The sequence below is a fragment of the Phyllopteryx taeniolatus genome, chromosome 22 (genome assembly GCF_024500385.1).
Source record: "Phyllopteryx taeniolatus isolate TA_2022b chromosome 22, UOR_Ptae_1.2, whole genome shotgun sequence".
Lineage (NCBI taxonomy): Eukaryota > Metazoa > Chordata > Actinopteri > Syngnathiformes > Syngnathidae > Phyllopteryx > Phyllopteryx taeniolatus.
Genome location: NC_084523.1, coordinates 8,622,696 through 8,636,923, shown reverse-complemented (window position 1 = coordinate 8,636,923; position 14,228 = coordinate 8,622,696). Strand labels below are relative to the sequence as shown.

At 44.6% G+C, this 14,228-nt stretch overlaps 1 protein-coding gene across 6 annotated transcripts in view; it reads right to left on the bottom strand.

Moving 5' to 3' along the window:
* magi2a (membrane associated guanylate kinase, WW and PDZ domain containing 2a) overlaps positions 1-14,228 on the bottom strand; it is a 66,468-nt gene that overhangs the window by 37,346 nt on the left and 14,894 nt on the right. For all 6 annotated transcript variants that reach the window (XM_061761925.1, XM_061761924.1, XM_061761923.1 and 3 more), the window contains exon 2: positions 13,023-13,139. In XM_061761925.1, coding sequence (XP_061617909.1) covers positions 13,023-13,139 — 117 coding nt within the window. The remainder of the gene's footprint in view (positions 1-13,022; positions 13,140-14,228) is intronic.

Here is a 14,228-nt window from a genome sequence, read left to right as displayed (position 1 = left end):
TGATTTGTCATTGTTCCACATTATCCTTCATTTAGAAAAGAATATTGCCAAATTGTTGATGGGGTGAACAATCCATGTTAATTTGGTACTGGGCGAAAGTATGACTGAATAAAAATGTGTGCTTTGAGTAAGTTCAGCTTAAAATAAGAAATACTATTATTCTATAGGTGCAGGTAATATAAATACACTATACATTTGTGTTGTTGTTGTTTTTTACGTTCATTTCTTGCAAGAAATCTAGGAGTCAGGAGATCCAGATTTAAATCTCAACGGGTGGTCCGCACCTTTAACGACAACGCAGGCGACTGTCTCCATGGCGATGCAAAATAAACACAAGTCACCGATGAAATTTGGGAGGAGGCGAGGACGAGAGACACGCGGAGAGTCGGAAATCCTCTGGGAGAGGCGTGAAGGAACATAGTGTCAGGAAGTGTCCGCCGCTGAATACTAATGTCAGCCGGCGAGTGAGGGGAAGAAGGGACTGTGATTTTCCCGCCGCGTCTCACTTTAGTCAACACCCGGTTCGGCATCAAGTGAGAAAATCGCCTTTGAGCACAAATGTCAAAAGGAGGCAACGGTGACATTAAAGCCGGTTGGGCCCAAGCGTCGGACGGTGGCAAAGGAAAGGATACCACAGGGTCAACGGCGGGAAAAAAACAAACAAACAGATGAATACGATAACCGCTACACATTTGTTACTCAATGTTGACTTTTCACAAAGGAAACAATGCTTCAGGGGTAACTCTTGACTCACAGCTAAGGGTGACTAGTTGAGGAAATGTCTAGGAGAGTAAAGTGAAGCCCCCACTTCAATTATTCGCAGTTCACTATACCCAAAACCACCCATGTATATATGCGTCAAGTATGTTTTTCAACGGGCAGGCGTGGAAGGGGTGATCTCGCCCAGCTTGTCTGTGAAATTCAGGTTTTTAAACGGTTGCAATGAATAACAGAGCTCAGGTGGAGAGGTGGTTTTATTCGGGCACCCCGGTCTGAGAACCAGCGCCTTCCACACATGACAGCAAGCAGTGATTTGCTTCCAAAGCCAAATTACTTTCATGCCTTCACAGCACTTTTGTATTTTGCTGAAAATGTCAACATTCATGAGCATGGAGTTTAAATAAAACCCCCTATTGTGCGGCTTCTTCTTCCGCTATTCAGGAATGTCAACACCGCCGCATTCTCCGCCTCCCGAATGCAATCCCACTCCAGACGTGTAGACAGAGCGCGACCTTGCAGAGTCGCTCGGCCAAGAAACTTCAAGCAAACACACAAAACAAGCATCCGTCTGATATTTTATGTGTTTTCTGCACAATACGAAATCCTGCATTTTGGCGGGGTTGATCGATGAGGCTACCAGAAAGTTTTTGGGGATTGTAATTGCTTTATTTGACTCGGCTTTGGTGCATTGGAGCCAAAGTCGAGGCTGGGTGATTTATCCCGAAAGCATTGGAACGTGGGTGAACACGAGGAATGTGCACAAAAGGGCTAAATCTTTGTCAGACGGCACATATAAGACTGTTCTCATTGTTTAAAAGATCAGGATTAAGGACGTATACAGTGCGACCGGGGCATTTTCGGGTACCGCTAAATTTCCCATCTTGAAAGCGACGGCAAAAACGAGGATTTAACGACGGCGATTACACATTGCGGTGCAGATGTAAGGACCTTGGATTAAAACCTGAATCTTTTCATAGAATGAGCGGCTGAAAAAAAACAGGCCAATCATTCAGGCTTGGCTTTAGCTGGCGGAAGAGTCATGAGGAATCCCGCACAATGTGATCATGTGTATTTCAGCAACAGCCTTGACCTATTTGCTTCATAAAGTCACCCGTCTAAAAATAGGCTTCGGACGGGGGTGCGAGCGAGAACTGCGAAGGAGAGTGCAGGCAGAATCTTGGATTGAAATCTGCCGTTTTTCACCGCAACGGAGAAATTGCAATTGTTCCGCTTCCTGTGGCTTTTACCTGGCTCTATCTTCCTGCTAAAGACCAGATGAGGGTGGCGTTTGTCGTAAATATTGCAGTTATACGAGTGTAATTCCTTCCAAAGCAACTGGTTTGCCGCCTACATGGGCTGCCCCAGACATTGAAAAAATAACTAAGGAAAGGGAAACATCGACTTGCCGTACAAACTACAGCAGAGTCTAGTGAAGGACAATTTTGTACAAACATGATTGTTGTAAATGTTGCGACTACAATTAACTGCTTTGCTGCCTAAATGGGCTGAAACAGAAGGACACTGGATTTTGGACCAGTCATAAATATTGAAATATTGTAACATGTTTGCCGCCTAAGTGGGCTGCCATGAAACTTGAAACATAAACAGAAGGACAATGACGCCATTAAATGGTCCTGGTAACCTTCGCTGCAGTTTAAACACCTCTTGTTAATTTAACGTCTTCCTTTTTTATGTTCCCCTAAGGAGCTGGATCAGACCTATCGAGTCCATCTGCATTCATGGCTATTTGCATTTTTAGGCTTCATGTCTGTTGACCTAATCTCATGTTCTTAAATTTGCCAGCTGCAACCCTTTTCTTCCACTCCAGGGAGATGGGCGATTAGGCGGAGTAAAATGTCCAAAGCCCAAGAACCCCAATGAACCAGGATGAGTCATGCGGCGAGTCAGAGCAGGATAGCCGAAGCGTGAAGCCACACCGCGTTATCACCAATCATTTGAGGGCAGAATCAGGCCCGCTTAACCGAGTCTACCTGAGTGCCGCCGTGAGCTGTCCTGCACTCTTGTAGGCATCAATAATAAATATGCCCCGCAGTTAAACACCCTGTTACACTGTACACAACAACCACGGTTCAGGCGTGCGTACACCGCTATCCGATGCTACCTGACAGCGCTCCAGGTTAGCCACGAACACTTTGGGAATACTGTGGAACGTTGACTGACAAGTGTGATTGAACAAAGAGAAATAGCACTGTTTTATTTGATTGAAAACATCATAAAAGATTGATTAATTGTTGCATCTCTAATTAGTAGGGCAATTTCAACCACTACAGCGTGTTAGCTACCTAGCTATGCCTACACCCCGAAAATACATCTTTCCAGGATTCCACAATCAAATCGAACAAGTGATGACTCAACTAAATCAAGGTAACGCTGCATTTTCTACACTGACAGTCAGTGAGTAGGCTTCAACCGGCCACTGATATTTGATTAGCATAATGAATAAAAACGTTTGTTGATGTTTGGAGAGTGCTATGCAAGGACAAAGCGCCTTTCTCCCGCCAAGCACAACAAAAAACACTTTGAAAGGCTTTAAGGTGTGGCAAAGTCACACGGCTCGACGGGAAAAAAAAAAAAAGCCACAGGCACTTATTGATCATTTTAAAGCCTCGAGGTTCAAAACAAAACTCTCTCTGCCACACAAATAGTGACGAGCAGCCACTTTCCTGAATGAGAACAGCAGGTTTTGTGGTTGCCGCCGCTTGAGGATGCGTTGAGGATCCATCAGGAGAGGTGCTAGCCATAATCCCATTCATCGGGATAATTGGCTCATGATTGGCTCTCGTCAAGTCCCTGCAGATGCCATCAATCGGCGTGCGTTTTCTCTAATCTCACCTGTCACGGTCCAGTTGTGGTTGTAGAGTTGGGTTTTAATCCTTAGTTTGAAAGAAGACAGATTATACAGGATGTGATGAAGCCGACAGTAACGTTTACAAACAGAAGCTGTTCTCATTAGATGGGCATGATGAATAAATTAATCCATATTTGTTGATCATTGGAATTTCAGAGACTTTGCATTCAACTCAACAAGGAGGCAGAATGAATTTCACAACTGGCGCAATTAATTCAGTCCCAATTGGTTTGTCGTCAAAATGGGTTGCTGTCGAAAATGAAATTGAAAGAACAGTGGAGTCATGAATATTTCACAATATAATCCATACAGACCCAACTACTTTGTTGCCTAAATTGGCTGCTGTAGAAGGAGAACTGAAGAGGAAGACAGTGGGGATTGGCGAAGGACCATTTTGTTTGTCGCCAATACTGTGTGCACAGTCAATTCAATCCCCAATGATTTGCCGCCTGAATGGCATGCGGGAGAAAGTGAAACAGGCAGTATACAGAAAGAGGGTGGAGTCCGGTGCAGGACCGTTACATGTGAACACGGTGGCCGTGATTCGTGAATATTGTGAGTCCAAATCAATCAGACCCAACCAGTTTGCTGCCTAAATGGGCCCGTGTCCGAGTCCAAAAGGAGGACGGTGGAATATGGAGGAGGGCATTTATTGTTCAAACAGGTTTGCCACAAGTATTTTGAGTACATTCATTTACTCCCCACTGGTTTGCCTCCTAAATGGACTGTCATGAAAAGTAAAACAAGTGAATAGATGATAAAAAAAAATTAAATATGGATTTTCTTTCTTTTAAATCACAACAGCTGCTCCAGCTACTATACCGTACGTCGTTGTCTTTGAAGATGAAATGAAACTTTAATCAGCCCCATGGGAGCAGCACAACCCAGAGAGCCTGCGAGATATGCAGGCGGGATATTAGAGACGATAAAACACATAAAGAGAGGTGATGTCTTACGCAATGAATCGCCATGGAGACAAATGGCTCGGGCGGGCACTGATCGGGCCGAACGTCACGCGACGGATTGGCTAAAAGAGGTCGTCTCCTGGATTCAAATGTTCAAAGCCTTTTCTTATGAAACACGTTGAAACTTTCACCCCGTGTCGTTCATTCCATTGGGCTGAGCCTCGCAGTCGTAGCAACCCCTCCCTTCGAAGTAGCGCTGATGACTGGGAGTATTTGCTACATGCTGACTGACATCGTGATATCGTCACACATCGCCAGTTGCTGCACATCAAATCGGTCCTACCTCTGATGGAATATTTCATTAGCAGCTTGGTCAAACACATTCGCGGCTCTGACAGCACGGCTGCGTGAGCCAGACTCCTCCAAGAAGTAGAGCGCAGCACATACAAAGATTGCAATCTCGCAAGATAAATAATTGCGTGGATATTCAGTGGGTAGGACGGTGCAAATCAGGCCAAAGCGGCGGGGAGTTTTTTAAGTCTTAGGCGCTGACAACACTCGATTCGAGTTAGGGCCACGATTCGCAACGAGGGCTATTGAAAACCACATCGTTGGATGCTGAGTCGCAGCATTTCTGACCAAAAGTGAAGGAAAGCATAAAAACGAATTACTTAGAGACTGCAATTGTTTCCTACCTAAATGGTCTGTGGTAGACGTTAACACTAAGACCAGGTACACACAAAAAAATAATAATCTTACCGTTTTGGCCCCTTCCCTACCAAGGACTTTAAACACCAGACTATTTTATGTTTTATAAGATTATATCCTTAGCACTGAGGTGTGTTAAGAGTGGATTTGTCCCGACAATACGGTCCGAAACGGGTCGGGCCCAACAATCTTAAATATGACAAGTGTTCAATATTTCCGGCCAAAACTCTTCAAGTGTTTGGGCAAAGCTGACTTCTCTCAAATCGTGAATCCGTGAACTGTGAAGTGTGAAGTGGAAAGGAATATCGTCAGTCAAAGAAGCGGCCGAAAGTGACGAACACTGAAACAACAGTAAATAAAAACAAACATGTCTTACCCAATGTTTTGTTTTTTTTTGTATAAAAGTAGGTTCCCCAGATGGCGAGAAGTATTTTCCAAAGCAATTTGGTTTATTTTTTAAGGACATTGCCATTTTACAAGGCTCCCAGCTCCAGCCCAACCTTCGGAAACACTTGGCAAAGATCGGCGCATATCCGGCAATGTTTCTTCTTCGGTTTTGTGAGATCACATGTGATCACGCAAGATTTAGAGATCGGCGGCAGAAGAGTGTGTGTAGTGTTCTGTGTTGAGATTATCGGAGCACAACACACATAAGACCAAAACTGTTAAATGTCAGATTCTTTTGAATCTTCGTGTGTGGGGTCTGTAGCAAAAAAAAAGAGATCTTTAAGATTTGAAAAATAGTGGCGTTTGGTGTCGGACCAATTTGTACAAAATATTTTGACATTTGCAATATTGTGAGTACAATTCATTCAGACCCAATTGGTTTGCTGCCTAAATGGGTTGCCTTGAAAATTGAAACAGGGAGTGAACAGAAGGACAGTAAAGGTTGGTGTATGGGTTCTGTTCTTACAACCGTGTGGCAAATATTGTAATAACGGGAGTACAATTAACTCAAACCCAAATTGTTTGCTGCCTAAATGGGCTGCCATGAAAATTGAAACAAGTAGTGCACAGAAGACCGGTTGACGTTTTCCGTAAGTAAATCTGATCAACAGTCTATTCAGCCAATTTTCAAGATGAAAAGGCTTTGAGAACTGCTTACCGTCGGAGTTGAGACAATTCCTCATGGAGTCTCAGTAATTAACATCGGGAATGCTGCTAAGCCGATACAACTGTGACAGCGAGGCCGCCTCCAAGGACTAGAACCCGAGGGACCTTCTTTCTTTCTTGGATGGCCTCGCAGCCCGTTTCCATCCCCTCGCTGAAACTGTGTCACTCCAAAGCCTACTGAACCACCGACAGGAGGCAGCGACGGCTGATGTTTTATTTAATTCTTAGCGGTTTTAAAAGATTTCTACCACAAATCAGAATAAGCACTTTAAATTCACCGCATACACTTTTTTAGTACGCCCTTGTGGCACCTTGTGGTGAACCAGATACAAAAAAAAAATAATAATTTTTGTGTATGGATGAGAACAACCAGAAAAGCAGTTTTCCTTTCGACAAAATGGATGCTAAATGTGCAACGCGTCCACCAATTATAAGTGAGATATGGGTCGGAAATACAATTAAGGTGTTTACATGACAGCTCGTGTAATTAACCATGCTCCCTATGACTAATTATATCCCGATTAATCGAGAGCATATAAATATAGAAAGATTGTCTGTGTGCATGTGTGCGCACTTCAGAGGGAGGCAATGTTGGCCAGAATAAAAACGCCCTTTTGGGCAAAAGAGTGCAGTCGCTGGCCATGAATATTAAAGCCGTCGCTGGTCTGGTCCTCCGGAGCTGCTCTGTGGACCAAATCAAGCATCCCTCTTTGTCCTCTGCACACACGAGACACCACTTGGGTGGACTTTTTAGAGAAACACCTGGGAGTTGGTGTTATATCTATGTGGACGATAGCAGGCATAGAGAACATCACGACTGGGCTTGCGTCCAGAATGGCCCATATGCAAGTTCATTAAGCATTCTAGTGAGGTTTTGGCAGCTTTGCGACACTGTATTGGGTGACAAACCCCTCGGAGCTTGGCCTCATTTAGAATGAACTAGCATTACAAACGGCAAAAAAGTACAATGTCGTACCTCAAATTCCAACTCGACTAAAAAAATGCATGCATGAGGGGTAGAGTGACTGCTAACACTTGGATTACTAGTCCATCTTTTTCATAAACCTACCACACACTTACACTTAGTCTGAAACCGATCCTTCAGACCTACACCTACTCACCGAGCTACGCATAGCCCTAAACGTGCCCGAATCCCTAGAACTAAGCCTACCTATATTGTCACCAACACCCCTAAACTAAGAAACTTGTAGCTCCTATCCCAATCCCAAAGATCTATATCAGACACCGCTAACCCAAAATCTATGTCTCCAAAGTGTTCTGTAAATTGACTGTCTGTTGTACTAGAGCGGCTCCAACTACCGGAGACAAATTCCTTGTGTGTTTTGGACATACTTGGCAAATAAAGATGATTCTGATTCTGATTCTGATACTTAGTCTAAAACCCATTCCTCAGTCCAAGATCTATCCAATAAGGTATACATCACCCTAAACCTACCCCATTATCAAACCTAAACCTACCCAAAACTCTAATCCGTAGCCGTACACCAACCAACACGTAGACCAGAATCTAACCATCCAACAGAAGCTAATGATAGACCAGCCCTAAACCAACCCCTATGCTAATCCTCGTCTCACCCATACAACCCTACCCTACACTACGAACTGAGATTATTGTACACCTTGGCCTACCCCAATTCCTACATCTAAAACTACTTGCAAAGCCAGCCATAAACCTAAAGACGACCATTGACCTACCCCTAATTTCAGCCCTAAAACTACCCAGGCCTCTACACTTAGTCTGAAACCACATACTGAGCTACTTATAAACCTTAACCCTACCCACTCGTAAACCTTAACCCTACCCACGTAAACCTAAGCCCAAACCTAAACCCTCACCTACATACCCTAGCATTGTCCTCAAGATAACTGTACCCCTACACTTACTCAGAGTCTGAAACTGTCCCCTCAACAGAAAACCTAATCCCTAGACCTACACAAACTGACCCAAAGACCTTCCACCTAATTTACCCCGAATACTACCCCTGAAACCTAATCTGCTGCCTTTAAATAATAGTCAAAGTCTTGCCTTTCCACTTACTTGTCCCAAGATAAAGCTACCGCTTTTAGTTCAGTCGGAAACTAAACAGTAAGCACAGATAACCATCCTGGTGCTATCGTCCAAAATGGAAAAATGGTAGCGAGAGGGCAGAAGTTTAACAGCAGCGGAGATACAAAGTCCAAGCTTGAATGGGATTTTTCGACAAATGGCGACAACGGTGATAACGCCGGTCATCTCACGGTGGAAATGGTCCACAAGCTACCTCAACGTGACCAGGGTCCTCGAGTGTCTCCACATGGCTCCTTTTTGAATACGGTCCTGAATGCCAAGGAGCTAATCTTTACCGTCATTACCTCCTAATGGATGCATTGTTGAACAGTAAGTAGAGTGTCTTTCTGTTGCACGACAAGAGAAGGAAAAGCGCCACCGAGGAACCGAGATCCATTAAGATCCGCCCGTACACAGCGGGTGAATAATGTACAAAATTAATGTTCTGGTAGGCTGGAAGTGCACAGGGATCCTTAGTTCAGGTGTCACATGTGCCTTTAGGTAAATAAATGACATATGATGAAAGGGTGTGAGATTATCGTTCCTTATGATATCTATTGACTGCAGTGACAAGGCCAGACGTCTGGAAGGAGGGCTGACTTCTGATTGGCAGGGTATCGTCTCTTGCAATTGGTGGGACACTAACCAGGGTCTCACAACCTTTACCAAAGCCTTTAGCAAAGCTGTTGATGATGACGGACGAACAGACGAAAGGTCAGCGACTGATCTCAATGTTTTGTGTTTATGGGGATGCTGCCCTGAATTACTTTTTTGGGGCCACCCACTTTGGCTCCGATAGTGTGGAGACCCTGGACTGACTGGTGAGAGGGGGGCGTCAAACATGGAGGAGTGTGCAGGGAAGAAGGGGGGAAAAAAGAAGTGAGTTTTAGCAGCCGAGCCTTTGACGCAGGCGGGGAGAGGAAAGGGTTGCCATGGAAACCAGCACCATGCCTCCAATGAGGGTGAGAAGAGAAAGAGGACAGCTTAAATGCATGACAGAAATTGAGCTTTTGATTAAAGGTGTCTTTGTGATCCCAATAACCCTTTGTAACGTTCATAAATATCACTCAGGCATATCTAGAACTTTGCCAGTTCCGGTTCTAGGATTGTTACATATATTAAGGGATAGTGGAGGAGTTAGCTGTTAGTCTTTTATTACCATGCTAATTACTTTATTAGACATCTGGCTAATAAAAACAAACAAAGAGGGCAGTGGGGAAAAAAACTGTTGCAGTCGGATTATGTTTCACGCAAAACGGATAGACTGGGAGGATGCAGCGAAAAAGGCAAAGTGTGCGTTTCTCGCTTTCCGCCGCAAGACTCGATGATGATCAAACCAATAACGTGTGTGTGGACAGATGGAACATACGCTCCATCTCATTAGGAAGCAGCCTCAGTGCTGCACAACCGGTTACCCCGGCAATCAAAACAAACTCCCAAAGAGAATCAAACACTCCATTAACTCACAGTCTGACCCACAAGATGAGATGGCTAAAGGTCTTGGGACACACCCCTCAATTGGTTAATTATCCAATAATGGGTTGGGCAAGACAACCCTTAATCAAGTTGCGTGTACGCTTCCAAGTTCCTGGGAACAAGTTGGGACCTTTTGGGATATCCTTAAAACCCTACCCCCCTATTACTAATACCCTAACCCTAAAATCCTGATCCCCCGACACCCTAACCCCCTATCTCTAACACCCAAACCCTCATACCCCTAACCTCCGATCCGGAAAGTCCTAAAAAAACGATCCCTAAGACTCAAACCGCTTATCCCTCACACACTAACTCCCTACACTTATCCCAAACTCCATAACTCGCTGAAATCAAACTACTTTGGCCCTGCCGACAAGGACGTTCCAGCCTACAATCAACGGCGCCCTCAACCCCTAAATGGATCGCTAAATGCACAACAATGTCCATTTTCTATTACATTCAACAAGTGATGAGTGCGTCCCATTCCACTCACCTGCTCCTGACCCCTCGATCGTCAACGTTATTATTCAACACTAGACGCCGTCCTCGCACAATGCTAAGTGGCTGCAGAGCTAAAAAGGTCACATATTATTGTGTTAATTTGCTTGGGCCAGGAAGGCAAAAGAAGGGAACAAAAAGGAAAGGAGAAGAGCAGGCTAATAACCTGAAGAGATTCATTTGAATCCGGTTGACATTCAAGCTTTCGCTTATTTGTTTTGCTGTAACAGTCTATTTTAAAATCTTTTTTTCATGTGTTATTCAATCAACGGACGTATGTAATCGCAATCCGTCGAGACGTGTTGAGTCAGCTTGTTTAAAATAACACAATTTCTCTTTTACATGAATAATTCAACCTTCTGACGTCTGAGCACATTTGTTCAACCCGCCCCCCGCTGTCTATCACTTACATCAAATCTACGTGGATTTCCTGACGATGGGCCCGATTTCACATGGGCTCGAGCTATTAATGCTCTGACCTTGTATTTCAACCAGTCAATTTGTCTAAAGCGCTGGCCCTCGACTTCCCACCCCCCTTTCCCAGCCACTCGCTCAGTCCAAGTTGCTCCATTAGTATGTGAAGCAGCGCCTCCCTTACCTGTCAGCCAACTCCCGCCCTCCCAAAAAATGTCTCTACTTTCCACTCATTGCAATGAAACGCTTCAGATCGTTGGATTATTTTTCTCTTTCAAGCCTCGAGGTTTATCTCACACATCTCATCAACAGGCGTCCATGAACAGTTTGGAGATAAGCATGGTCCATTGTTATCTTTTCATTGCAACTCCAAGAAGTCAAGTTGTTCCAGAAAGACACTAAATGTTGGTGACAGATGATTTTGCCTATAGCAAACATTTGGACTGATTTTTGGAGTAAGCCCCACGCTTGGCAATAGATATGATTTCCCAGCTTTGTTGCATGTTATTAAGCTCCAATAGCAAAAATATTGGATGACACGCAAAGTAAGGGGAGGAGGGGGGAGTGTGGGTGGGGGGGGGCTAAACCTGAAATCCCCTTTATTTGAATCCTCTTTTCATTTCCCCCAGAGCCGTTGCGATTAGACAAAGAGTGACAACCAAGCATCTGAGATACCGATTTATCTGATGCGGGATGTTTGGATGATGGAAGACTTCTAGAGCCTTCAAGCAGGCAGAAACACGACTATACGAGGCATATTGGACAATGCTTCCTCGGCCATCAGAATATATTGCCTGAGTTTATATGAGTCAGTTTCTTCATGTTTGTTTGTTGACTACCTCAATTGCCCTCAAAATATTTGTTTCGTGTTTTACAGAAGATAAAACAGCCTGGGGTCAAACTGACCCACGAGAACACAGCCACAAGTTACAGGATGTAGAATATATATTACTATGTTGAAGAAAGACAACAAAGGTCCAATATCTTTTATCACATTGACCCATGAAGACCTTGGACATACAAGAGAAACATTACAGGAGGGTTGAACATCAAATGTGGCCAAATGGACCCCAAAGTAAACAGGAGAGTTCAGAGTCAGAGATTTTCAGAAATCTGACCCCCTTGTTCCTGTACTTATGATGTTTCTGTGGTACACGGCTAAAAGTCTGTCATGCTATCACTATTGAACAGTGCATTTCGGTCATCATTTTACTCCAAACATGCCTCTCATCTTTAATGTTATTAACCAAGCCTTCCATTTTGTGGTCGACTACTTCCATTTGCGATTCGAGGTGAACATGACGTTCCACATTGCGTACAGCAATTGGCACCAATTTGCTAGCGCTACACAAAAAGCCTTGCGTCTCTCCATCTTTCAGCTCGCGGCATCGAGGCCCATTGTGGACGCCTCATTATGGCGCTGTTTAACCACCCTCTCTCAGTGCAGTCCATTTACTTATTGTCTTGCTCTCCCTGTATTTGTTTTCCAATTTGTTCTCGCTCCTTACTGTTCGCCCTCGCCTCTATCTGCCAGTTCAGGAGATATGACGCTTGCCTCACAAACAAATTGTGCTATTGCTTCGCTTTCTGCTGTTCCAAGAAGGAGAAAAAGTGTCACGGTTCACGGACTTCAAGAGTAGGAGTTGCTCCATTATAGGTGCGACGGAACGCGAACCACCGGGGAGCTGGGTTTAATGACACGGCTCTGGCTGTATATGCAGATAAGCCGCAACTATCAAAGCCCCTTAAAGATGTAATGACAATTAAAAAAAGAATAAGAATACACATAATATAAATGACGAAGGCAGTCTGATAAAGTCTACACAGGCACAGGAGACCCAGTGGCCTTCCATCCAAACCTTTCATTTCCACCGCTAAAGTGTCGGCTCTTGCGATACAGCTAATGCGGCAAATTAGTGCCAGACAGACGCTTGAGATTCAAGAGTCAGGCCTCACGTCCAAATCAACCCTCCGGCGGCTAATCGATTACCCCCACGCCACTACAAACCAGAAACAACTGTGGTACCAAATAAGCAGACAGTGTTTCAGGTATCCAACACCAAAGAGATCTTAAACAGAACTTGAAGAACTGTAAATAATGCACGGTTAACCTTAAAACACATGTTGTAAAAGTGTTTACAAAGTAAACCAACATGACGTAACAAACCGAGTACAACTCTCTGGACCTTTGGTAGTTGTTGAGGGAAGCAAAACCCCAAACCAACAAGAGCAAAAGGACACAGGGACTCACAGGGGATGGTGCGGAGGTAGAGGTTGTCCCGGATGATCTGCTGCAACTCGTGGTCCACCGAGCCTTTCTGGAAACGCAGGTTGAGGTAGCGGCACAGGTCCTTGTCGATCACACCGCCTGGAGGAGCAACAGAGTGAACCAGTATCACACACCTGATCGGTAAATCAACCAAAAGGCTGAAAATGTAGCGAAAGGTGGCTTTCCCCCCATTTATCTCCTCTGTTGTTTTGTGTGAAAGGGTTCTAGTCCACCTGCAAAGTCTCTGGAATCAGACAAGGGACAGCGGCTGTCTGAAAGGGGAGAAAAGAAAGCCAGGAACTAGCTGTTTTTAAGTTCAACAACTGACACTCGTCTCGCTCCGTTGTGTTGAAAGCAACTGTCGCTGTCTAACAAGAATCGTGTAGGTCACACCGTACGTCAACTAATCATCTGTTTTGTGGAGTTTGGTGTGAAAGGCACTGCTTCGTCTCAAATGTGGCAATTTTGCGGAAGCCCAAACATATCACACTGAAATCTCTATCTAAATTGGTTAAATCCCGCAAACAAATGTAGTACGTCCAATTTTTTTGATGCCCTGTAATCTGGCATCTGGCGGATTGGGAGAGGTGTTAGTCGCCGGAATATCGTCATATAAATCACCCGCAAGTGATAGCATTGCCTCCACAAGTTCTGTGAATGGATTTTCACAAGGAAGCGGTTAATTTTGGCTCAGTACGTAGGAAAAATAAAGTGAATGCAACGGGCGACAGAGGAATGAAGGTAGGGGATTCGAGAGATGGAAGGCCAGGGCAAATCCCAAGGGGGGAGCCAAGAGGAGGAAGATAGGGGAAGCATGTGGGGGTGGGAGGATTGGAGTAGTGAGCTAAAACAAGCATCAACTTGACCCCTCTTGGGTTCCCCTGACAAATACGCCATCCATCTTCTCTGCCAGGCATCCGTATAATCACATGTAAAATGACGGAAAGGGGAAGGGCGGCCTGACTGACGTGACTTCAGGGATTCCGCAAGGCAAGTCTCGAGGCGGATACGTCAAACCTTCAGACAGCATTGAGCCCAGTCTTCTTCTACCCTCCGAAGCCACGACATCCACACTGACTATCAAAAACCCCCACAACAGAATTTGCCACAAATTCATTATTCAAGGTAACCTAGTTTTTAAGTTTCCAGATATTAATTGCAACACTGGCGTGCATGTGAGCTAGGGAT